A 26,765-nucleotide genomic window follows, 5' to 3' on the forward strand; every position below is an offset into this window, starting at 1 on the left:
AGAAAAGGGTACAAAATATGAGAGGAAAGACATAAAATTCAGAAAAAGTTGTGGAAATAGCTTATATATTGCAAAATTCTTGAAGTTCATCACATATATGTTTCAACTATTTCAATTCTATGTGGAAGAAAGAGATATCACATCATCTATTTATAATTCAATTATCTCCTCAATCATAAAACCTTTCTACTATGGCATTTGCTCATCAGCTTAAAGACTAAAGGATTCTGGCTTTATGGTTTATAAGTGCTCAGTAGGCTGGTTTTCCAAAGGCATTCGTTTGCCTAGGAAGATGGTGGTTGAATTTAACTTTTATTTTTTGTTTTATTAGGGCAGCTCCTGAGGCATGGAGGTTCCTAGGCTAGGGGTCGAATCAGAGCTATAGACGCTGGCCTACACCAGAGCCACAGTAACGTCAGACCCAAGTCTGCAACCTACACCACAACTCAAGGCAACGCTGGTTCCTTAACCCACTGAGTGAGGCAGTGAAGCCAGGGATCAAACCTGCTTTGAAACTGCATCCTCAGGGAAGCTAGTCAGATTTGTTTCTGCTGAGCCATGGTGGGAAATGTGAATTTTACTTTTTTCTTGGTCTTTTTTTAGGGCCGCACCCCCATGGCATATGGAGGTTCCCAGGCTAGGGGTCCAATCAGCAATGCCGGCCTATGCCACATCCACAGCAACGCCAGATCCGAGCCGCATCTGCAACTTACACCACAGCTCACGGCAAAGCCAGATCGTTAACCCATTGAGCAAGGCCAAGGATCGAATCTGCAACCTCATGGTTCCTAGTCGGATTCATTTCCACTGTGCCACAACAGGAACTCCCAAATTTAACTTTTGATTTTCCCTTATGAAGGTGTGTTCAGAATCTTATTCAAAGCGTAAACATGTAACACATATATGTGTATGTCAGTTTTCAAGTATAGGTTTATTTATCATCAGAATCCCTCTCCCTCTCACACATACACACACACACACACACAAACATGCACACACTAATTTGGATAACTAGGGGTAAGAAGGCCAATGCTCACTCAAGCATGCAGAACACCAAGGTACTTGATAGCCATTCTCTAGAGTCATTTGACTTGTCCTAGTCGTGAGTGCCTTAAGAACATATGTTTTTATGTTTCCATCAGATTACTTGACAAAGAATTACAAGACCTGGGCTCCGGTTCTATGTCTAACACTAACTAGCTAGATGATCATGAGCAAATCCTTACTCTCTAGTCTTTAAATTACTCATCTGTAAAATGGACAAGAAGATTTTTATTGATGGTTCCATTTCTAACATTTTATGATGTATACATTCACTGGGTCTCTCTCCACCTCTTGAATTCTCGAGCTCAAAAATATCTGAAATCCAGCAGTCCTTGGAAAGTGGCAAAATTGAGACTAAAACATACTAGATAAATTTGCAAGAATAGGCTTGCTTACGGTCACAGTCTTGGCATCCATCTCAGTGAATATGAATTCTCCCCCTTCAAAGTCGTCGTTCATGTACAGGAGAGCACTGTAAGAAGAGAGAAACAGGTGGTTCTCTTATCTGCCAACACAACATGACCACAGAATGCTGGAGACTGGCGATGAACTGGCCAGCCTGATTAGCAGGTTTCCTCTGACAAGTCATTCAAATGAATGACCCTCCTAACCCTGAAGAGTAAGATCAGATCTAAGGTCGTAGCATTCACTTATTCCACTTAACGTTAAAATTTTAATTATATTTCACATCTCATTTCTTCTCACATTTCACTTCCTCCAAAGAAAACCTCACTAGGTTTCATCTAGCCCTTTGATCCTGCCCGCAGTATTTAAAACTCTCTTCTTTCCTTTCAGACTAATAACTCTAAAGGACATATTTTTTCCTTGACTTGGCTGGAGAGCTCCAAAGGGTGTAGCCTAGCCTGGTCGATAGGGGGCACTCAATAAACATTTTAGTATAGAGCACAGAGCAGTCATAATGAACACATTAATACGCACATGGTGACTACAACTCCTGACTCTTTCTTTACACTCTTAAATATTATTCAATAAGAGAAAGCATTTTTTTCTTCTGAGTTCCAGTCTTATTTATAAAATGCAGACAGAAATGAGTGAGGCGACAAGGTCCCTACGCATGTTGAGATGGCACCCTGATGTGTTCTCAGACTGAGGTACACAGACCACAAGGGATATGCTTAAGTGAAAGCCAAGTAATAAAAAAAAAAAAAATCCCATAAACTTTACTTTTTATATTGAAACAAAATGGCCATTTTGTGGAATCGGATGCATCAAAACGTGCAAGGGAATTTTTTTTTTTTTTTTTTTTGGCAGGGAATTTTTAAAGATAAAAATATGAGACGATGAAGCTGCTTTTCAGTTGTGGCAGCTGCTTCAGAAGATTATTTGAGCACCTCTGCTTCATGGAGATGAATGTGATGACAAGTACAACAGATCAGCTTTCTAGTTTCCATGGGGTTTTGATAACCGTTGGGCAGAAGCTTGGTTTCGAAGCAGGTGCTGGCGGTACCTGTAGTCCCTAAATGTGTAAGCAGGTGGCTGCTTCCAGCATTCATTGGCCTCCGGGTCCAACAGGCAATTGTCCGCATGGATGGGATGACTGAGATCATTTCTTCTATCTTGTTGACCTGCCAGAAAGGGGAACAGATAAGAATGAGAGATGGAGTGCCATAACCTCTGAGAGCAAAGATGACAGTCTGTCTGCACCCACGGCTGATGCTCCTTGCAAATTTGAGCCCTCAGAAGGCAGAGCGGGTGAAAAAACACTGGGCAAGCACAGTCAAGAGACTCTGGTCCTGCTCTGATATGAACTTGATGTTAAAAAAAAAAAAAATGTAGGCAAGTCATACCTGCCTCTTCAGTGCTAAAAGTTCTCTGATATGAATATACATACGGAAACAGCTATATATTTTGTGGGGGGCAGGAAATTTAAGGATGAGGACAAAATGCACACATCCAATGAAAAGATTTGATTCAGCTGAAGTTTGCTGGTGGAAAAATCTACTTCTGTGGCATTCTCTTTCCCTCCTCCTCAAAAGGATGTAGAAGAGAAAACACAGAGAAGAAATAATGACAACAGGGGTAAGGAGGGCTCTGCCTGTCTAAGCTCCCTTCTATCAGTAATCCCTTCATCTTCTACACTTCCCTTCAGTGCTTGTGGGCTATAACTTCTAGGTTCTTGGATCATGAAAAGTGAAACCTAAAGCATTTTGCTGTGATTTAAGCAAACAGGAGGAATGGATTTGAAAGGGAAAGCAGGCAGAGCGATGGTCTTCTGATGCAGCAGGGGACCGACAAGTAGACAAAGTGGGAAGGGAAAAATCTGAGCAAGTAAGCCTCTTTCATTTTAGAGATGGAGAACTCTGCTAAACCATTGGTTTGATGTGTTCATGGAGCTCTGTTCTGCATTGTTTTCTTTCTCATGTCACTGTGGATAGAAGGGAGTAAGCTCAGACTCTGGAATCTCACCAGACAGGGCTGTTCGGCAGACCATGTGCGTGTAGGAAAAATACAGGGTTGAGTTCAGCATGAAATAGGATTCTACAATCTTTCGAGCCTTCTCGCTGATGTCATAGAACAGACGGGCGCTCTTGAGGGGGACGCGGCCTTCATAACCAAACTGAAGAAAAAGAAGAACATTAAAAACCAGTGCGGTGATGGGAAGGCTTGAAGACACGAGATGCTAAGTTTTATTAAGTCAATGCAGGATGTGCATCTCTCTTTTGCCTAGTGGGAACACTAGCACACACTCGTGTGTTTGGATTAGGACAGTGAGCCATTGAAATGAGCCCACTCAGAGAGGGAAAGCTAAAAGCTAATCACCCCGCTTCCAAAACTTATAAACACCTTCTGCAGCTCAGTACCAAAAAAGCAAATAACCCCATCAAAAAATGAGCAGAAGATCTAAACAGACAATTCTCCAAAGAAGACATACAGATGGCCAAAAAACACATGAAAAGATGCTCAAAATCACTCATTATTAGAGAAATGCAAATCAAAACCACTATGAGGTACCACTTTACACTAGCCAGAATGGCTATCATCAAAAAATCTACAAACAATAAGTGCTGGAGAGGGTGTGGAGAAAAGGGAACCGTATTACACTGTTGAGGGGAATGTAAATTGGTGCAACCACTGTGAAAAACAGTAGGGAGATTCCTCAGAAAACTAAAAATGGAATTACCATTTGATCCAGCAATCCCACTCATGGGCATCTATCCAGAGAAAATCATGACTCGAAAAGACACATGTACTCCAATGTTCACTGAAGCACTATTATAATAGCCAAGACATGGAAACAACCTAAATGTCCATCAACAGAGGAGTGGATAAAGAAGATGTGGTACATATACACAATGGAATATTAATCAGCCAATAAAAGGAAAGAAATAACGGCATTTGCAGCAACATGGATAGACCTAGAAATTATCATGCTAAGTGAAGTTAGCCAGACAGTGAGACACCAACATCATATGCTATCACTGACATGTGGAATCTGAAAAAAAGGACAGAATAAACTTCTTTGCAGCACAGATACTGACTCATAGACTTTGAAAAATTATGGTTTCCAAATGAGACAGGTTGGAGGGTGGGGGATGGGCTGGGGGTTTGGGGTGGAAGTGCTATAAAATTGGGTTGTGATGATCACTGAACAACTATAAATGTAATAAAATTCACTGAGTAATTTCAAAAGATAAAAGCTAATCACCCCTCTTTTCTTTCTCTCAGAATACTTTCCTCACTCTTCTCCAAAAAGATGTCTTGTCATGCAGAATTATTGTTTGTTTGAGTGTGTTTTCACCATTAGACCTTGAGCTCCTTCAGGAAGGGGGTAGTGTATTATTTGTCAAATGAAAATTTAAGAAATACAAAGTTTGATAAATTGATGGCCAAAAATGGAGGAATGAAGGAATGCTGAAAAACAATGAAGGTGCTATTTCCTACATGCTTCCATCAACAACCTCAGAGGTCTCTCTCCTAAACCCTTTTCTTCCCTGTATCTGCTATTCCCAGAAGCTCCTGGATTGACATGTAGGAATTCAAACCCAAAAGACGTTATGGCTTTACTTTGAGTGCTTTCAGGACAGTTGCACCTTCAAACTTTTCATTGGGTGTATGAGGCGAAGTTTTTCCTCTGTATCCATCACCAACAAGCATGATCCCCTGGAAGCGAAATACAAGATGCTCCATTAATGATAATTATGAGTTCATCAGGTCTCCCTTTCTGTCTTGACCGCCAAAAGCTGACAATCCACAGCAAGACTCAGATTCATCCCCACTGCATTCCAGGATCCTGGTATCATTAATTCTTCCAATCAAAAGAGGGATCCATCTTTAACTCCCACACCACATTTTCAGTATAAAACGCCACCACCACTTTCTGTAGGAATAGGTGGCATATAAATATCTACTACATCGATGAATTAAATTATTGATTAACATAAAGAGGTTTTCCCAGTGACTTTAATTTTTTTTAGAAGAAATATGAACTTTGGTGAAGATTCTTTCCCTTTGGTATAAGTGAGACCCGTGAAGACATCCAAATAAAAAGAACAAAAAATTTTATGAAAGTAGAGGAGAGGATTTTGACAGTCCCCTCTCCCTTACCCACAGGGCCTAAGGACAGAGCAGAGCCCACTCCTTTGTCTTTGAGGCAGGGCCCAGCTTGGAGAAGGGATTCAGTAACTCAAGTTTCAAGGTCCGCCCCCGCCCCACCCTGTGAAACTAACACTAATTCAGCCAAACAGCTGCCTCCCAGCTTCCCCTTGGGAGGCCCAAGTTTCTCTAGTCCTAGCTCACACTTGACTTCTCTCAGCCTCAGGTCTCTCTTGTAGCAGAGATAACCCTGCCGGTCCCAGTGGCCTCACATGCTGAGGAAAAGGCCAACAGTTGTGAAAGGGCTTTGAAAAGTCAAAGAGGAGATGTACAAACGCTATTGGTTATTATCATAATAATGATATAGTAGAATAAGAATTCTCTCAAGAATAAGCGATGGAAAACAAATTAGGAAAGTAAATCTACAGCCCTAAAATATATGCATAGAAAGGAAAAAAGAAAGGCAGTTCCAAATCTATTGATGGTGTTTGGGGATTGTCCACTGCTTTAGAGTCTCAATGCCACTGTTCTCACCTCCTTAAAAATCCCACTGGTAGAATCAGCAGTTCAGTCATCACCCCCACCCCGCCAGGAGGGGGAGACAGGGCAGGAGCTACAGGAGGAAGGGCTATACTTTGGCCATAGAGTGTTAACATGCATGCAACATGGGAAGGGTGGGCTTAGGAAATGTATATCCAGACCCCTGGGGTGAGGGGCCCTGGCCAGAAGGCACTGAGCAAAGGAGGGGTCCATCTCCCCACTGGCCAGGAAGGGGGCTCTGAGGCAATCTCTAAGGGTTGCATTTCCCTAGGGAGAGGGGACAGCTGCCCCTCCTGCCTCTTGTCGCCCAAGCTGAACTGGAAGGGATGCTGAGCAAAGAGAGGACAGGGTCAGAAAAGACAGGAGGGTGTCAGCAACCCCACCCTTGACCTCAGGGGCCCAAGAACTCTTTGCATAAAATACCTTCAGACCAAGGAGATGGTCAAAGGCACAAGGTTTAAATGCTCAGAAGGAGGGTGGTTGAGAGGGGCCTGGGGTACCCTGAGCCCAGGGTAGACTAAAGGTGTGATTCATTCCCCCTTCCCTGGAAGAGTGATTGCACCACTGGGCCTATCACCACAGGACATTTTCCAGCACAAGGAGGCAAACTGCCTAGGCCTCCAGTACCCACCTTGGGGAAGGGGTATCAAGGTGGCGACAGGCAAGGCCCAGGGAAGGGGGCCACTTTGTACATTAATACTGGGGTGAGGTTTGGGGAGAAGCAGGACTCTACCCCTGGCTCCTGACTCCAACCCTCTCCCTCAGCTGGATGCTGAGCCCACTGTCCATACCACCCCCAGCCCTATACAGGGCCCCCAGCCCTACACAGGACCCAGCCCCCAGAACACTCCCAGGTGAGGTTCTGAGAGGGAATGGGGTAGGAGTCCCAGTGACTTTATATATGAGGCAGGGCACGTACTGGACACTGTTATCCTAGGATTTAAGCCACTAGCTATTCCAGACCCAATAGGTATGGCCAGGTCTGGACAAAATGACAGTCACCCTAACCCAAAGGCTGTAAAAGTGCCTCTGCCATCAATGTGCTTCTCCTAAAGAAAGGGGCATTTCAGGTCTGGTGTCCTGGCTCCAAGTAAGCCCAGGACCAAAGAGCTTGCAGGCTCAGGCCAGGCCGGCCCCGGTGGGCTCCCGGTTCTCACACTGGCAACGCTGTGCAGCTCCCGGCACTGTTCTTCTGACAACACGTTGTCCAGGAGAACACGCTGTGTCCCATTCAGCTGCTCTGAGTTGTAGACAAACGTGATGTTTTCATATAGGAGAGGGCCACCTGCAGGGACAGAGCACATTGTCCTCCCGGTCATCTCCGTCCCCAAGGGGGGAAGCACAGAACACCCAACGCAGTTGTTTTCAATGTGCAGCTCAGGAGAACCTCCTTCCTAATGAGTATTTAGGAATGCAATGGCAAATCATAATTTTGGAAGCTTGAGACACACAATATAGATTCAAGAAAAAGGCAGATGTCTGGCTACCATGTTTCCCCAATAAGGTCATAATTCATATATCACATTTGTATGGTATTTGGGGATGGAGAGGCTCCCCCCCCCCAACTTGATTCCAGAGATGATCCTGCAAAGAAGACTGGGCATCTCATAGGGTTCTCCTCGGTGAAGACTTCTCAGAATTCTCTCAGCAGCTGGCCCCTCCCTTCTCCACAGCCTTCTGTTCCTAGCCCTGTCACAACAGCTCGTGCAATTACTTGGGTCCATGTTTGTGTCCCCAGGCATAACAGTCACACCTCAGTTTCACTGGTCTCTAGAGCAACACCTTTACCAGGTGACACAGGGAGTAAATGCAGGTCAGGACAGTCCCGCCCAAGACACCTGACTCCTTCTCCATCTTTTTCCCATCACCTACTGACTCCAAATGGTCTGGCTTTTTCCTTTCCTTTCCTTTCCTTTCCTTTCCTTTCCTTTCCTTTCCTTTCTCTTTTTAGGCCCACACCTGCAGCATATGGAGGTTCCCAGGCTAGGAATCAAATCAGAGCTGCAGCTGCCCGACTACACCACAGCCACAGCAATGGCAGATCTGAGCCTCGCCTGTGACCTACACCACAGCTCACAGCAACATCAGATCCCTAACCCACCAAGCAAAGCCAGGGATCAAACCGAAGTCCCTATGAACACTAGTTCATTACCGCTGAGCCACTACGGGAACTCCAATGGTCTGGCTTATAGAATATTTATTTTTCTCTGCCCTCTAGGTACATACAGATCCCCCGCAGAAGAGTTTCCTGCAGGCACCTGCTTTCTTCCTGGGCAGAGTCTAAAACTTCAGGATATTAATCCCATAGAGTCTCTTCAGAGGGTGATGCTTGGGGCTTTGTTTTAGGTGTTAAAATTACAAAAGCTAGACCTGACTTGCTCCTTTGCTCACAGAGAACAGGACCGAAGGACAAAGCCTCTGATGAGGAGGAAATCTTCAGATGTAGCCAAGTACAACCTCCTTGAACCAGAAAACTGAACAGGAAAGCAAAACACTGTTTTTCTCTTCTTTATAATACTCCCAAGGAACCTGAGAGGTGCCTGTCAGCCACAGCACCCCATCTGGAGGGTGTGTGTTGGGGACGGCATGGGCCCTCCCACCCGCCTCTGGTCAAGCACTGGCATCAGCACACTGGTCCAAAAGACATCATCGAAGGAGAAAGAGGCAATTGAAATTGATGTCTACTCTACCTGTGAAGTAGATAGTTGAACTAGGTACCAGTACTAAGTGCTATTAGTACAGTTAGAATTCGAGTTCCCGTGGTGGCGCAGTGGTTAGTGAATCCAACTAGGAACCATGAGGTTGCGGGTTTGATCCCTGCCCTTGCTCAGTGGGTTAACGATCCAGTGTTGCTATGAGCTGTGGTGTTATTGCTATGAGCTGTGGTGTAGGTCACAGACGCAGCTCGGATCCCCTGTTGCTGTGGCTCTGGCGTAGGCCGGTGGCTGCAGCTCCGATTCGACCCCTAGCCTGGGAACCTCCATATGCCATGGGAGCGGCCCAAGAAATGGCAAAAAGACCAAAAAAAAAAAAAAAAAAAAGAAAGAATCACTACAGCCCATGATTCATGGAATATTCAAATAATGGGACAGTATTTCTGAGTCTTCAGTAGTTTATGGTTATCTGTTAAAGCAAAAGTTCCCTAAGGAGCTCCAGTGGTGACAAATTATTTGTCCTGAGACTTTCCTTCCATATTCACAATCATAAAACTATGAAGGCAGTTTTTATTTCTATAGCTTCATACAACACTAATACCCCAAAATATACAAGATTAAATAAAAGCAAGGCCATAAAACCAACTAAATGCAAATTAACAGTATTATTAAAATGATTAAAGCTATTTGTGCAAACTACAAAGCAATGTTCCACAGGAATATTCTACTAAGTGATCTGGCCCAGGTTCTTCTGAGCTAGCTTGCCTCCGCAGGCTTTTGGTGTGTAAGAACACATTCCATTACGACACTTCTCTCTTGAGCCGACTCTAGAATCTTAGTGTACCATGATGAAGTCTGGCCCTCATCTGGTCCTAATACATCATTCCTAAATTTGTTCCACTTCATTTCTTATTCATCTTTGACCACTGAGGTGTAGTTTTCTTTCTTTCTTTCTTTCTCTCTTTCTTTCTTTCTTTCTTTCTTTCTTTCTTTCTTTCTTTCTTTCTTTCTTTCTTTCTTTCTTTCTTTCTTTCCTTCCTTCCTTCCTTCCTTCCTTCCTTCCTTCCTTCCTTTCTTCCTTCCTTCCTTCCTTCTTTCTTTCTTTTTCTTTTTTTTTAGTGTTTTTTAGGGCTGCACCTTAGGCATATGGAGGTTCCCAGGCTAGGGGTTGAATAGGAGCTGTAGCTGCTGGCCTATGCCACAGCCACAGCAACGCTGGATCTGAGCTGCATTTTTGAACTATACCACAGCTCATGGCAACACTGGATCCTTAACCCACTGAGCAAGGCCAGGAATCAAACCTTCGTCTTCATGGATGCTAGTCAGATTTGTTTCTGCTGAGCCAAGATGAGAACTCCTGAAGTATTATTAACTGACTTGCCAATGTGCTGGTAACCGCTACCATACCCACTGAGCTGGCTATAAGTAGTTACTCAGATGACCCCCTAGCTGCCCCTCTTAATTTTTTCAGCTGCCATCAAAATTTATAAATACAGAATTCCTTGGATTCCAGGAATACATCCACAAAATCCCAGTTGGTACCAAGCTTCTGGATGAATAGAAACAGATATCTATATATAGATATACACAGATATAAATATTCCTATGATTTGATATTTCTCAAACTTTGTTCTAAAGAAAAAGGTTTTAATGAAAAAAAGTTTCTGGGTCCAATATGTTTGGGAACTACTAGTTTAAATGAAACTGAAGAGGACTTCTTGGGACTTTAATATGTGAAGAGGCATTATAAATATCCTAAGTATTGACAGACCATGCACCAGTTCTCACCCTTAACTGAGCACAATACCCACTCTCCCTTCCTTCCTCCCTCCTTCTTATAGCAGAGAGATTGTAATTTGGCCCCTAATGACCACCACCTCCGGGTACTCATAGGCTTGTTGTGTACTTTGCTTCCCTCAAGTGTGGGTGGGGCCTGCAGCTTGCTTCTAGCCTATGGAAGATTGCAAAGTGATGGTATGTCTGTCACCTTGCTGATGGCATTACATAAAACTGCAAGTCCTACCTTGCTGGCTGATTCAATCGAATGCCTTCTCAGCTTGCAGAGTCTGGTGAAACAAGTGGCTGTATTGGACAGGTGCACATGGCAAGGAATTGGGTGCATCCTCCAGCCAACAACCAACCAGAAACTGAGGATAACAGTCGAACAGCCTTCGGGAACTGAAGTGTCATCTGAGCTTGGATGAAGATAGCTCCCCGGCTTTAGAAGGGACTTCAGCCCTCATCAGCACCTCATTAAAACCTTTTACTTTAGAACAAAGTTTGAGTCTTGTGATGGACCCTGAAGCAAAGCTATCCCTTCAGACTTCTGACCCACAGAAAACGTATGTCACTGTTAAGCTGCTACCCTTGTGATAATTTTTTTTCACTGCATGGGATCTCTTAAAAAGCATAATTTGTTTAAGAAAGATTGATCTAATCTATCTAGTTAATATTTATAGCCAAATTAAGGTTGTTCCTCAAACATCCAAGAGTGAACTGCATATTCCATTTCCTCTCAGAAACATAGAGATGTTCCTTCAACAAGAAAAAAAAGCTACTTGTAGGTTAGCTGGAAAGCATTTTATAATATAAAATTCACAGAGAAATGGAAGACAGATCAAGGGTTTAGTGAATGAGGGTGATGTGTACTTTGCCATGTTTTTCTCATTTTCTCTACTGAGGGTATATTACTTTAAATATATTTAGCTTCTTTTCAAACATGACTTTAAAAGTTACTTAAAACTAAAACATTCAGAAAAATGCCAACCATGCTAAAGCTCTGTATAAAGAGTTGTTATTATGATGGTGATTAATATTACGCTGGTAAAATATGTCTGGTGTATTGTGTTAAGTTCTGACTGAGACATCTGAATAAGTAGAGGGCATAATGGAGTGTATTTAAAAGAGGGATCCTGGGAGTTCCCATTGTGGCTCAGTGGTTAATGAATCTGACTAGGAACCATGAGGTTGAGGATTCGATCCTTGGCCTCGCTCAGTGGGTTAAGGATCCGGCGTTGCCGTGAGCTGTGGGGTAGGTTGCAGACGTGGCTTGGATCCCACGTTGCTGTGGCTGTGGCGTAGGTGAAAAGACAAAAAATAAAAAAATAAAAGAGGGATCCTGGGATATTGACAGTTTCCCCAACCAAGCCATAAGTGACATACAAAAATCAGGTGAAGGGACATACAGCAACACAGAGTCTCAAAAACCCAAACTGTAACAGGTGCAGGCAGAAGCTGTACTAGAAATCTGCCTTTCATGTAGCTAATGCAACCACCACTAAGCACAGATTTCTATACAGAGGTTTCCCACATATACATTTCACAAAAACACAAACAACTACCTACCCATTAACCAAAAGGAAAAACAAAATCCAGAAGGAAAAATAAATCCTGCCATTTAAAAAGCAAGTCTACTAGCTTCCAAATGACTAGTAGCACACCAGACAGAGAAAAACATTAAAATAAAAATAAAAACGTTGTCCAATAAGTTGTGGTTCCCAGGGCCTGATTTGATGGCTTCAGCCAATTCTTAACCACAGTCCAGGGAGATTTAGTTAAACAACTTAATTCTTCCCTCATTCATAAAGTATGTGCCTAGCTCTGACTCTCGATTTGCAATAAAGAAGAATCATCTAGGAAAATGCTCCTTTGTGTTCACTGCCTATGGTTCATGGCAGGAAGGCATATTTGACCACAAATACAAAGCCATGAAAGTTGGGACGGGAGTGTGCTAACAAGCTCTCATATGAACACAGCCCTTTACAGTTTACAGAAGACTTTCTCCTTCATCCTTTCCAAAGAGCTGCTCTCCTTCTTTTGCAGGTTGAGGATCATAGGGCTCAGGGAGGATGAGTCTCTAGTTATGCATCACTCTGGAGAACATCAAACTAAGATGATTCCTGGAAACTAAGCCTCCTGAATCCAAATTCAGTTATTTCTATTATACCCCCACTGACTCCAGGATTCTTATCAAGCAGGGTTTTTGGAAAACAGGTGGTTTAAAGAAGAATGGATAAGTGACAGATGTTTTCAGTAAGATGACATGTACATTCCATGGACTGAAGTCACTCTGGAAGGCAGGAGTCCTGGGCCACTCCCATTGTAATGGCTGGGAGCCATCCAATAGGAATTCCACTACATAACTAGTATGTAACCAGAGGACATGACAAACTCTTTGTGGAAGACAAGAAAAGCTGAAATATATTTTATCCTGGAAATATGAATCCCTTCGCACCTCCCTGACATCTGCTTTCAGCCCGAAAAAGATGTGAAAGTGTTTTCTGGTTGGGAACTTTGCCTCTGCCTACCACTGTTCCTAATTTAGACCTGATCTTAATCTCTAGCGATTGCACAGAAGCCTTTCCAGTAGATTCCCAGAGAATGTCCTAAGATCTATGAGCCCATTCAACTGCAGAAATGATAGAATCTGGTAACCAGTCAATCATGACTTTTCTTCATCTTGTGTAGTCTTCAGTTCTACTGTTCCCATTAGCTTTCCCAGCCAGTTTCTGGACATCAGATCCCCTGGTAGCCAGGGACAAAAAATGCTTTGAAATCTGGCAACTGTCCTGGAGTTTCCCAAACTTTGACAGCAAAGGGGTAGCTTACTGGCATGTATTTCCTGGGTGATTTCTCAGCTTAAAAAGCAACATGAACTCTGGCTGACCATGAGGTTCTCTGGCACTTGTAAAACAGCTTGGGCTTTGTGGCCACAAACTGAGGTCCAGGTCAGATTAGATGAGCATATTATCCTGTTTACTGCCTCAAACTGAGCTGGAAGCTGAGGAAGGAAAGGGCTGGGAAATGTGAGAGCCGTAGAGGGCCAGAAGTTTTCAAATTAGGCAGAGGAATGTGCTGACAGCTCTCTTGTTGGGGAAAGGAGGACTGTACTTCTCAAAGCAAGTTTTTAAAAACCTCTTCTTACCTTGCAATTATTTAATCAATAGGGGATGCATTTCGGATATCTAGACACTTCTGTGTTCTGTCATCAGATGAAGAAGAGAAAATGGGATTTGGATTCAAAAGCCTGCTCAACCTATTACAAGCTCTGAGACTTTGTTCAAGTCACTTAATCTCCATACGTCTCAGTTTTCTTGCCTATGAAGGGGGGACACTTGTCTCACAGGAGATGCTGCCAGTTTTAAAATGCAGTGTGTATAAATCTGTTTGTAAAATTTGAAAATATATAGAGATAATCATGATTGTTAAGTATTACTACTGCTGTTAGTATTATACTTGCTAATAATGGATTATTAGAAGAAGTTAAAACTATTTAGGAGTTCCCATTATGGCTCAATGGTAACAAACCCGACTAATATCCATGGGGATTTGAGTTCAATCCTTGGCTTCAATCAATGGGTTAAGGACCCAGCATTGCTGTGAGCTGTGGTGTAGATCACAGATGCGGCTTGGACCCCACGTTGCTGTGGCTGTAGCTACAGCTCTGATTGATTCAACCCCTAGCCTGGGAACTTCCACATGCTGTGGGTGTGGTGTATGTGGCCCTAAAAAGACTATACACACACACACACACACACACACACACACACTATATATATATATATATATATATATATATATATATATATATATATATAACACACATACATAGATGCATATAAATGTATAATTAAAAATAAATAAAATAAAACTATTTAGAAACGACTTTTAGCAACACCTCACTTAGCTCTCCACGCATTCTGAGGTTATCTAATGTCCTAATTTTGAGCCATCTCTGTGCCTTCATGGAAATTGTTTTATCCACTTGAACAGCCTGCCCTCTGCACTTCTGTCAATGCAATCAAATTCTGCTTATTTCTCAAAGCCCTGATCAGATATATACGCCTCAAGGACCACAGGTTAACTACTCTAATGTCTCCTGTGTCCTGTCTCTTCAAGTTCCTCTGATACACAGTCTATTCCACACTCTCTAGCACTCACCCAAGATGTGCGAGAAGTAAGCCAGGAAACCTCTCCAAGCTTCAGGTACTCAGCTGAGGACAGTGATGATCAGACAGTTCCCACCTGTGAGTGAACTTGGACGCACTTTTGTTGAAAACCAAAAATAGTGCTGTGTGTACCTGAGACATTTTTGGTTTTAAGCCTTGCTTTGAAAGTCTTGTGAACTGGAGTAGCTTAGTCCTACTTATTTCTCAGAGAAAATGGGCTCGTAAGGGCTGGCCATGTCCCAGCCTCTCTGTCCCCTCCTTCTAAGCATAAAAATGCAATGATACTCACCTTCTCTTAGATCTCGGTCTAACTTGGGTGATGACTTTTTCCCCATTGATAATCCATGAACTTCTGCTCCCTCCACGTTCACTCCTGAAGGGACCCTGCCATTCAAAAAAAGTTGAAATAGAAATACTTCATTGAATAAAGATGTTCAAAGGGAAAGGATATCTTACCCAGGCTGTCTAAGACTTCATATTAGATATTTTTGTTGGCTATAACAAGTCCACTTATCTTTCAATGAAATTAGATGTCATTACCTCCATGAAGCTCTTTATTTCCTCATCCAGTGTGCTCTATTTCACATCTCTAAATCTTCTTAGCAACCTTAATTCAGTTAATTGTATCCATAATGTAACCCCCTTAAGATTAGACATTGAGTCCCAACAGAGCAGGAAAAAATAATCATGTGCCAGTTTATAATGCTCAGAGTGTCAAATTATATGTCTTGAGCATAGAGTGTGTCACTGAATGAGGCTGAATTGAAATAAATCATGCCCTAGTCTAGTGGGTCTCTATCTCAAGAAAGGAGACAGGGCTTATGTCAAACATTGCAAACATATATGTGGTAGCATGATGTCCTATCAGTATACATATATACAAACTGAACAAATCCAAATGTGCATATGCCTTCTTGCATCTCTTGCAATAATTTGAGGCTACCCGGGGGTGAGCCCTTGAAGCTTAGTGAAAGACTACAAGACACTGAATAAGAAGATCTGGAGCTGCCAGTCCTTTGTGGGAGAGATACCCAAGTCATTTGCCTTGTCGGGGCCTCAGTTTCTGAATTTGATAATTAATACCAGGACTTCATGATCTCAAACACATAACTCCAACTTTATGTGGCTCCGTCAGCTGCTGGGAACATGTGAATTGACACTTGAGCACTCTCATTTAAAAAAAGAAATGTTTTTCTTCTTTTCTGATTGTGTTCATGACACTTCATATTTTAGCTTGCAGTAAAGCTTGCCAAGATAGATGCTTTCAAGTAAATGCAGTAAGATGATTCATCATTAAAAAGATAATTTCATAGTTTTTTTCTTATTATTCTTTGATTAATAAATCAAAATGAGCATCTAACTTTCTCTGATTTAGAGTCACAGAACGTTTAGTCCTCAGAGATCACCTGATTTAATCCCTTCATGTGAGGAAAAACATGAGAACCAGAGAGAAGGATAAATTATTTAAGGTCCCTCAGAAGTAACAGGAAGAGCTGGGACCAGAACACAGAGCTCCTGATTCCCAAATCAGAGCTCTTTTAATTATATCCTTCTGCCTATTTCATAGAGCTAAGTTCTTTATAATAAACATGACTCTAAGTATTTCTTCTTATTAAAAATAAACATTCTGCAGTTTCCGCTGTGGTGCAATGGCATCAGCAGCATCTCTGGAGCCCTGGGACACAGGTTTGTTCCCAGGCCTGGCACAGGTGGGTTAAGGATAAAGCGTTGCTACAGGTGCAGTGTAAGTCACAACTGCTGCTCAAACCCCATCCATGGCCTGGACACTTCATATGCCCTGGAGCAGCCAAAAAAGGAACCAAAAACCCTCCATATTCTGAATGGAGAACTTACCGATTCTCATCCTGTCGTCCTCCATATCGAATCCAATAATTCTGTTTTAAATTTAAAAAAAAAGAAAACTCAGCAGTTTTGCTACTGAAATGCCATGTGCAGAAATAAGATAAAGCAAAATATATTTATAACACTCAAAAGATCTAAAATATTAGAAAACTTGCATACTATATAAAGCTACAATATAATATATTTTTTAATTTTTAATAAAAAAATAAGGCTAAGGTTGATGTAATTTTGGCAAATGTAAAAGATGTCACAAATGGATTTTTAAAAATAGCATGGGGAGTTCCTGTCATGACTCAGCGGTAACAAACCCAACTAGGTTAGTTACCATGAGGATTCAGGTTTGATCCCTGGCCTCACTCAGGGGGTTAAGGATCCAGTGTTGCTATGAGCTATGTGAGCTAGGTTGCACACACGGCTCAGATCCTGCATTGCTATGCCAGCAGCTACAGCTCTGATGTGACCCCTAGCCTGGGAACTTTCATATGCCTCGGGTGGGGGCCTAAAAAGACAAAAAAAAAAAAAAAAAAAAAAAAAGCATGGAATTAGCCTGTGCGTCCATCCTTTTGTCCAAGATAGTGATTTAGAATTTTGTGACAGGAAGACAGAAAATCATTAAGTACAACTCCTTTATCTTTTATAAATAAAACAAATAAAAGAAAAAGTCCAGTTTGGTTAATGATCATTACAGGAACATAAAGTAAGTGATTTTTTTCTAGAGTCTTTTGGGATAACATAACTTTAAAAAAACAGTGAGAGTGGGCTAAACATATTAGACATGTTATTACTAGAAATGTATATTAAAATTAACTTTAGAACATGCCAATGAAAACGTAACTAAGAAAGATGAAAAATATTTTACAAATCAGGTTTATTACAATGTTTTTATAAACATATTATCATGTACTGTATATAAATAACATATAGCAAACAGCAAAAAGAAAAAATACATAATTCAAAAGAGAGGAAAATAATTAATAATAATTTGTGAAAAGTTTATTTTTGCTGATCATCAAAGTAATACAAGTTAAAACAACAATGAGGAGTTCCCATCCTGGCTCAGTGGTTAACAAATCCAACTAGGAACCATGAGGTTGCGGGTTTAATCCCTGGCCTCGCTCAGTAGGTTAAAGATCTGGCATTGCTGTGGCTGTGGTGTAGTTGCTGTGGCTGTGGTGTAGGTCCGGCGGCTACAGCTCCGATTAGACTCCTAGCCTGGGAATCTCCATGTGCCGTGGGAAGCCCTAGAAAAGACAGAAAAGACAAAAAAAAATTAAAATAAAATAAAACAATGATGTACCATTTTGTACATAATATACTGCCAATATGAGTGATTTTAAAATGCTATTTCTAATTGCTGAAATGTTTGTGGTAAACTGTAGATTTAAGCATTTCTAGGAATAGTGAAGGGACCAGAAAACTTGGTTTTAGAAAAAAAATTTCAAAGACTGTGAAACTTTTCATAACCATTGATGGCAGAGTAATCTCATTTCTAGGAATTTATTCTATGGATATAGTTCAACAGAAAGAAGAATGTTTAATGCATTAATTTTTGGCAGGAAAAAGCCCAAATAAACCAAATGTTTAGAAGCAGGAGAATTAACTTATTGTACTCAAATACAGATGTAGCTAAAAATAATTTTAAAAGCTGAATAACATAAATTATTTATACTACCTTAAATAAAAATCAGAACAGAAATCTATCTATACTGTGGTAATAGTTTTACAACAGGTATGTCTTCATATGCATAGTGTTTAAAAGAACATGGAGGCATGAACAAAAGACAACATGATGGTAATACAATTGTGGCTGATTTTGCTCTCTCTCTCTCTCTCTTTTTTTTTTTTTTTTTTTTTATTAGCTATTTCTTGGGCCGCTCCCACGGCATATGGAGGTTCCCAGGCTAGAGGTCTAATCGGAGCTGTAGCCGCTGACCTATGCCACAGCCACAGCAACGCGGGATCCAAGCCGCGTCTGCAACCCACACCACAGCTCTCGGCAACGCCGGATCATTAACCCACTGAGCAAGGGCAGGGACTGAACCCGCAACCTCATGGTTCCTAGTCGGATTCGTTAACCACTGTGCCACGACGGGAACTCCTTGAAGTCTTTTTAATGTTTAAAATGTTTAAGTGAAAATACAAAATGTAGCATGCAGAGGTTAGGAGATAAAACAATCCTGAGGCAAATGTAGCTTGTACACAATACTTCTTTCTTATCCAAACATATTTGCTTTTGACTTTGGACCTCAGTGACATGGAAATCTATTACAGTCTTTTAAAGTTCATCCCTATACAGAGTAAACACCTCCTTTACCCCAGTTTTTGTTAACATAAGGCAGGGGATTAGAATTTCTTCAACGAATGGGGTTGAGGAATAAAATCACAAATAAGAAGTCCACTGAATAGTTCTTTTAAAGAACTTTTCCTCTCTTCTTCACTCTTACCGGCTCAGTGTATGAAAATCCCAGACCCTCTGCCGCTGATTTTATTAATTCTGACTCCAGTTTATGACGCTTCACAAACATCATCAAATCCTACAAACAATAAAGAAAATGTACATGTAAATAACAGTTAAGAGATATTATAAATGTTCAAGTGGAAATACTTTTATTTGGACAGTATCAAATGAGCTAAAAAATATTCACACTTGCAAAAATTGTCTGTCTCCACAGATTTCCACAAGCTAGCACACATGCGAAAAATACGCTCCTGGCAATAAGAATTAAAGTTCAAAAGCACTGGGTCCTAGAGCCCTTACTAAATTGCTAGATACCTTTAAGAGAAGTTATATATTTTTACCAACACCCAGAAGCCAAGTGCCCAGAGCACCTGGCAGAATAGTTTCTTCTCAGGACTGGTCTCACCTCTCTGGCCTCGATAGATCCTGGGTCAATGCTGTCGTCCAAAATACTCTCATAGTAATCCACATTGTCTAGAACATCCTCATCATCTGGATGGATTAGAAGATAGGCCTTGGCACACTCCAAAGCTTTCACATATTCGCCAACTGAAAAACCCAGGAGTTGCAGCATTAGCGTCAGCCTAGGCCTGTCTACAAAAATTTCAGGAGATACATGCCTATGAGAGATCAGCATCAGCATTCACTAAGAGTGAAGATGCTGCAATGCTGAATAGAGTACTCAGAAATAGTTGCAGATAAAAGGAAAGGTGGGGTTTTAGGTTTTCAAAGGAACTAGCTTTGGTTTACTATGCAGCTAGTTATCTTCAACAGATTATCAAAAGCTTACACCTGAAGATGTTTACTGACAATTTAAATTATTTAATACAGGGCAGAATTGTTGGGGTTAATTCTGATTTTTGTCCTGAATTTAAAAACATGATATTAAAGACCAATTTCATCATTCTCAATTCTATTAATTGATTTTAAATATAAGAAAAGTTCTCTCCCTGTCTCTCTCGCTCTTCTTCAATAAGATAAATGGAAATTGAAACTCTATTGAGATATCAATTTTCACGTAATGATTGAGGAATATCTAAAAATTTGATAATATCGTTTGTTGTTACCCAAAGAAAAATGTACACTATATGGAGGAAAAAATTTGTAACATCTGTCAAAATTACAAACAAATGAACTACTTGATGTAGCAATTGTACTTTTAGAAATTTACCCTATAGATATTTATGTGCAAGTGTAAATTTCATACATAAAATATGATTCACTTGATTGAGTGTAATAGTAAAATATTACAAACAACACTTCAGTAAGGAGACACATGAAATAAATTACAGTACAATGATATGCAAATTTAAAAAAAAATAGTGAGGAAGATCTCTATGTAATGAAACAATCAGGTTGAGCCATATAAAATTGCCAAAATTTGACCACTTTTGACCAAGCAAAAGGTAATTTAATAGGCAAACCTGCTAAAAAAAATCTAATGTGTAGGTAACAGTGTAAATAATGTGCTGTCTTCTATGTATAAGGGGGGGAAGTGTGTGTGTGTTGTTTCCATGTAAAATTTTGGAAAGGTAAGTAAGAAACTGTGGGTTGTGGGGCATGAAATTGGTTTGTGAGGAAAAGAGGGTTTTATGGTATTTGGTCTTTGAACCTGTGAATATATTATCTTTTAAAATGAAGTTGAAAAATTAAATGTAAAACTCATACAAAATATCAGTCTCATCTAACTTTCAGGACATTGTCACAGCATTTGCTCATGGGTGGTTTCACCTTCTCTTGTTCCAAGTGCAGTGATGTGGGGTGAGAGAGAGAGCATCCTCATCACTTGACTATAAACTGAGGAAGGCAGAGGACAAACTCACAAAAACGTGGATGTCTGTTATGATGAACCACACCCCTTCCCCCAAGGGCCTTCACAGATAATCCACGCTTTACCTCGATAGTAGGCAAACTGTAGGTAGTCATAATGCAGGGGAAGAAAGTTCTCAATAGGGGAGAGGCGGCCGGGGCGGGTGGCAAGTTCCCTCACGCATTCATGCTGACAGACCAGCACCTGCATGTAGTGATCTGGAAAACAAGAGCCAAGACGTGGGTTCCTCCAGTCTATTTAATGTCCAGACTCAAAGTCAGAGCCACAGTCACACAGGATATTCCTTATCCCACCACACTCTCTGAGAGCGGTATTATTATTATCTCACTTCATGACTATCAATCCTTTTCACAAAGAAAGTAAGTGACTGGTCAAGGCTTCCTAACCAGCGATCACTGGAGTAATTACTAGTGGATTCCAAATCTTCTGGCTCTCGATCTTTCCTCCTCCACACAGGACTCTTGCCTTGTGTGTATCCTTTTCTACATCTCTTGAAAGTGACGTAAGCCATCTCACCCCACCCAGGCCCAGCTGAGTAAGTGACTTTATTATTTAAAGTCACTTTTGGGTCTCTCTTTGGACTTTGGATGCCCTGAAGTGTCCTAGAATCAGGATGGGACATTCAGATCCTGGTTACGTTAAGGACCAGTCAAGAGAAGGGAACTGCCATGGACACGAGGAGCTTATGTAGAGAATGGAAGCCACAAGGCTCTTTTTCCTTTTAACATTTTCAAGCAACTTTTCCTACAGAGCAAATAACAACAACATTCCTTTACATCTTTTGATCAGGAACCTATTCTATCCAGTTACAAATTAGTTCATCACCTGGACATTGCAAATCCTAATACTGAGAGACTGGTATAGTATTAGGGTTTCAAATAGGAAAAAGATGAAAGCTAAAGGGTCTGAAGAAGCATCTTGCCTCTTTTTCTTTGTTTCCCTTTCTTTGTTCCCCTTCTTCTCATCTGCAAACAGATGAGGATCCTGAAGTTTAGGGGGTTTCATGCTCCTTCGAAATCTGGGGTTTATCTCCTCTAAGAATGAGCTAAGGAAACACAGTGGCTAATGGCCCAGAAAGAAAACCCTTCTTACATTTTGCCCCCACTCCAATTTTTACAATGAAGATGGAGGCAGTCTTTTCCATTAACAGAATAGTCCATTCATGCTTGTGCCGAGCAAGGTCTTTTGAGAATAATGATGAAGCCACCCAACTTGATGACTGTACAGTCTAAGCCACAACAACTGCCTCCTTTCAAAAGGCTCTCTGTTACACAGAGTTTGGCTTGTATCTGGATGACCTGGAAGTAGGACCTCAAAACACAACAGAAAGGAAATATATGCTTTCTGGGTGTAGGAAAATATGCCAGTTCTCTTAAAACCTGGCTAACTCAATCCAATACAGCATAGCTAATAGAATCACTATCGTCTACTGGTTCTTTCTTTCTTTCTTTCTTTCTTTTTTTTTTTTTTTAAGGGCTGCACCTGGGGCATATGGAAGTTCCTGGGCTAGGGGTCCAATTAGAACAGCAGCTGCACTCTATGCCACAGCCACAGCAATACCAGATCTTAGCCACATCTGCGACCTACACCTCAGCTTTTGGCATTGCTGAATCCTCAATGCACTGAGCAAGGCCAGCGATAGAACCTACATCTTCAGGGAAACAATGCCAGATCTTAACCTGCTGAGCCAAAACAGGAATGCCTTCTTTCTTTTCTTGTTGAGCCCACAGATGCAGAAGTTCCTGGGCCAGGGATTGAACCTGTACCACAGCAGTGAGAATACCAGATCCTTAACTGCTAGGCCACCAAGAAACTCCTACTGATTCTTAATTTCAGTGGAGGATGTGAGAGGAAAAATGAGTTCTGTTTATTTGATTAACATGTTAGAAATAAAGAGCTAGCTATTTTATTTCTTAATAAAACAACAATAAACAACACTCAAATGCTTTCTCCTAGTTTACTCGGCCATTGGCTTTTCTCTTAACCATTTAATATGTACTCAATTCCAAATGATAAGCAAAAGGAAAAGCTAGGAAACACATCCACCAAGAACTCACAATCTGATTGAAAGTATTTTCTTCAAAGCAAGATATAAATAGCAACAAAATAAGAGTGACAAAATGATACCTTTTAGGGCACCAAGAAGCATGGCTAGTAACAAATAACTGCATTCAAAAGCCATTTGTACTTTTGTCCAATGTTTAATGTTCTCCTAACTCTAAAATTAAAAAAAATTCTAAATATACTCTGTATTTTAAGAGTGAGTTTTAATCCTAATTTAGGATAGTTTTAACCCAGATAGGAATTTATAAAGAGTTATGATATACTTTTCCATTAGTTGTATTCAAGCCTCCTTTATATACCAAATGTTATTGTGCAATTAATATATTTCAATATGTTTGAGATCCAAGACACTTGTATGGGAATAATTTTAAAGATTTCCTTCTCATCATAAATAGGATATGCTTTAAATTCCCAGGAAGGGTTACCATATTTCTGTAATGTACAATATCTGTTAGAACTTGAGGGAAATATGGCTTTTCTATCACTTTTCTTTATTGCAAGTGATGGTGATGATGACGGCGTTCGGGTAAGGTATTAAGAGCCTGAATTAGGGTACTTCTGTTCTTTTTCCCAACCAACATGCTGTGGTGACCTTAGAAAATCACTAAATGTTAATCTGTGGGAATCTGTCAGTCAATTTTCTTAAACCAGATCAAGGACATGTGCCAAAGCTGTTCAGTGGTCACTGGTAGAGGCGAGTGCAGAGATGAATGTGGGCATAGAGGCAGGGCTCCTGTCCTTGAAAAACCACAAAATAGTAACTATGATAAAAGAAAAGCCTGCCCATTCCCAAATAAAGATTAAGTTAAAGAAACATTCAGCAACTGCAATATGAAGCACACATAAAACTGACATTAAAATCTGTAGTGATCACAAAAAATGCAGATTGATGGTGCTGGCAGAGGCCCAACAAAACAAAACTTTCAGGAAAAAAACTCCAATAATTCAGATATTTCATTGATTTTAGATGAATTGAGTTGATTCTGGGTAATTGAATGGGAAGCAATTAAGTTATTTGACATGTAGATATATTTACAACAGCCAAAATATGGAAGCAACCTAAGTGCCCATCAATAGATAAATGAATAAAGAAGATGTCATTTATACATATACATACACACCCACACATATATACACACACGCACAATAGAACTCAATCATAAAAAAAGATTGAAATCTTGCTACTTGTGACAAACAAAAAGATGGACCTAGAAGTTATTATGCCAGTAAGTCAGACCAAAAAAAAGACAAATACTGGAGTTCCCATTGTGAATCATGAGTAATGAATCTGACTAGGATCCATGAGGATGTGGGTTCGATCCCTGGCCTCGCTCAGTGGGTTAAGGATCTGGTATTGCTGTGAGCTGTGGTGTGGGTCACAGACGCAGCTAGGATCCCACATTGCTGTGACTGTGGTATAGGCCAGCAGGTGGCTACAGCTCCAATTCGACCCCTAGCCTGGGAACTTCCTTATGCTGCAGGTGCAGCCCTTAAAAAAAAAAAAAGACCAACACAATATGGTTTCACTTATATGTGGAATCTAAAAACAAAACAAAGCAAATGAACAAACATAACAAAACAGAAACAGAGAAACAGAGTTATAGATGCAGAGAACAAACAGGTGATTGCCAGAGGGGTAGAGGGTAGGGAAGGAAAAAAAAAATAGATGAGGGAGTTTAAGAAAATTGACTGACAGATTCCCACAGTTGCACAATAAATGAGTTATGGGTATAAAATGTACAGTGTGGGAAATACAGTCAATAACTATGTGATATCTTTGTATGGTGACATATTATAACAAGAACTAACATAGTGTAGAAGGTCTACTTTACTTCAAAAACAAGCAAACAAATTCAGAGAAAAAGGGATCAGGAGTTCCCGTTGTGGGTCTGTGGGTTAAGAACACGACCCTCTGTCTGTGAGGATGAGAATTTGATCCCTGGCTTCTCTCAGTGGGTTAAGGATCTGGCATGGCTGCAAGGTACAGCACAGGTCACAGATGCTGCTCAGATATGGCGTTGCTCTGGCTGTGGCCTAGGCCTGCAGCTGAGGCCCCTAGCTCGGGAACTTCCATATGCTGCAGGTAGGATGTAAAGACAAAGAAAAAAGAAAAAGAAGTCAGACTTATGGTTAGCAGAGGTGGAAGCTGGGGGTGGGGGGAAGGAATTGGATGAATGTTAAAAGGTAAATCGATTTTTATTTTATTTCCTAGTCTAAATCTTGATAGATATTTTCTAATCATCCCTCTAAAAGATCTCAACAATTTAAGACCTTTATTTTCACAAACATGGAGTATTTTTAACCTTTTTAATCTCTGCAATGTGACTGATAGATATGTTATCTCCCTTTTCCTTCCTTACACCCATTCATTTAACAAATATTCCCTAACACCTGCTATTTGCCTGTCACTTTAAGTAGGTACTGAGGATTAAGCACTTAACAAGATAAGACACTGGCCAAGCGACAGAGGAAAACAACATTTTCAAGGTCTGTAAGTGGAAACGAGTCTGGCATAGCCTAGGAATTAAAAGAAGTGCAGTAGGAATGGATTAAAGGGAAAGAAAAAGAGAGAGGATGAATACGTACACCAGTGTGCAGTCATGAAGGTCTTTGTTAAAATTTTTGGTTCTATTTCAAGTGCAATGAAGCCACTGGAGGGTGAGTGGAGGTGATTCAGCATGCCTTTGAGCAGACTTTAGGTTTTTTAAAAACCTAATCAGAACATGAGGATCAGGAAGAAGGCTTTCACAACAGCTTAGTTAAAATACACCATTGATTTGAATCAAAGTGGTAGGAAAAGGAATAGAGCGAACCAGGGAAATGTTAAATGCTGTTAGGAGGTCGCATTTATCGAAGTTTGATAACAAATCACAGGGGGGCAGGAATTGAAGAACAGGTTGAAAGATAACTTCTAGGATTTGGCTTCAGGTACTTGGTGAGTGGTACTTTTTAGGAAGACAGAAAACATTGGAAATTGAGGAAAGCACACTGACTTCATTAATTTGCATTTCTATGAGAATATGTGAAGCCGAACATTGTTTTTCATGTTTTTATTACTTGGAATACAATATGCACTCAACAGATGTGTTAAACGTGTTTTATTGAATAAATAACCTTTGCCTATTTTTCAATTGTGTAGACCTTCAAAATAGGACTCTAGAGTGAGAAAACCTTTGGTGTGATTCCCAGCTTCACCTTAATCCCATTACTTACTCTTTCTGAGGTATAAATTCCTCATCTAAAAAGGGAGAAGAGGGTGAATAACAATACCAACAAGAAGCTCCTTAGAGGGGTAGAAAAGACATAACTCTGTATATTGTAACCGCAAAATAAATTTTGCTTATTACTATTATGAATACCAATAAATAAGTAAATTACTACTACTAATAATTCACAGGCTTTGTTTAAATATTCAGGATATTAACTGTTTTCCTATAAACATTTTACTTTTTCCACTTGCCATTATAAATCAACCTGATACATAGTATATTTTATATATATAAATCTTATGTAAAGTCTTTTTCTTCAAACTTCTTGTCTTTTGTAAGGTTAAAAAGGGCTATCCTATTTTTTCTTTTTTCTTGGCGTTTTTTTTTTAGGGCCGCATCCACAGCATATGGAAGTTCCTAAGCTAGGGGTCTAATCAGAGCTACAGCTGCCAGCCTACACCACAGCCACAGCAACGCCAGATCCAAGATGCGTCTGCAACCTACACCACAGCTCAAGGCAACGCCAGATCATTAACCTCCTGAGCAAGGCCAGGGATTGAACCCACAACCTCATGGTTCCTCCTCGGATTTGTTTCCACT

At 40.7% G+C, this 26,765-nt stretch overlaps 1 protein-coding gene across 1 annotated transcript in view; it reads right to left on the reverse strand.

The window, feature by feature from the left end:
* P3H2 (prolyl 3-hydroxylase 2) overlaps positions 1-26,765 on the reverse strand; it is a 157,211-nt gene that overhangs the window by 12,428 nt on the left and 118,018 nt on the right. The window contains exons 4-13 of the mRNA XM_021070049.1: positions 20,958-21,089; positions 19,468-19,610; positions 19,048-19,137; positions 16,595-16,635; positions 15,030-15,124; positions 7,296-7,423; positions 5,071-5,166; positions 3,472-3,622; positions 2,513-2,630; positions 1,441-1,516 (exon numbers count right to left, since the gene is read on the reverse strand). Of these exons, the coding sequence (XP_020925708.1) occupies positions 1,441-1,516; positions 2,513-2,630; positions 3,472-3,622; positions 5,071-5,166; positions 7,296-7,423; positions 15,030-15,124; positions 16,595-16,635; positions 19,048-19,137; positions 19,468-19,610; positions 20,958-21,089 (1,070 nt within the window). The remainder of the gene's footprint in view (positions 1-1,440; positions 1,517-2,512; positions 2,631-3,471; positions 3,623-5,070; positions 5,167-7,295; positions 7,424-15,029; positions 15,125-16,594; positions 16,636-19,047; positions 19,138-19,467; positions 19,611-20,957; positions 21,090-26,765) is intronic.

This window comes from Sus scrofa, chromosome 13, assembly GCF_000003025.6.
Source record: "Sus scrofa isolate TJ Tabasco breed Duroc chromosome 13, Sscrofa11.1, whole genome shotgun sequence".
Classification (NCBI taxonomy): Eukaryota; Metazoa; Chordata; class Mammalia; order Artiodactyla; family Suidae; genus Sus; species Sus scrofa.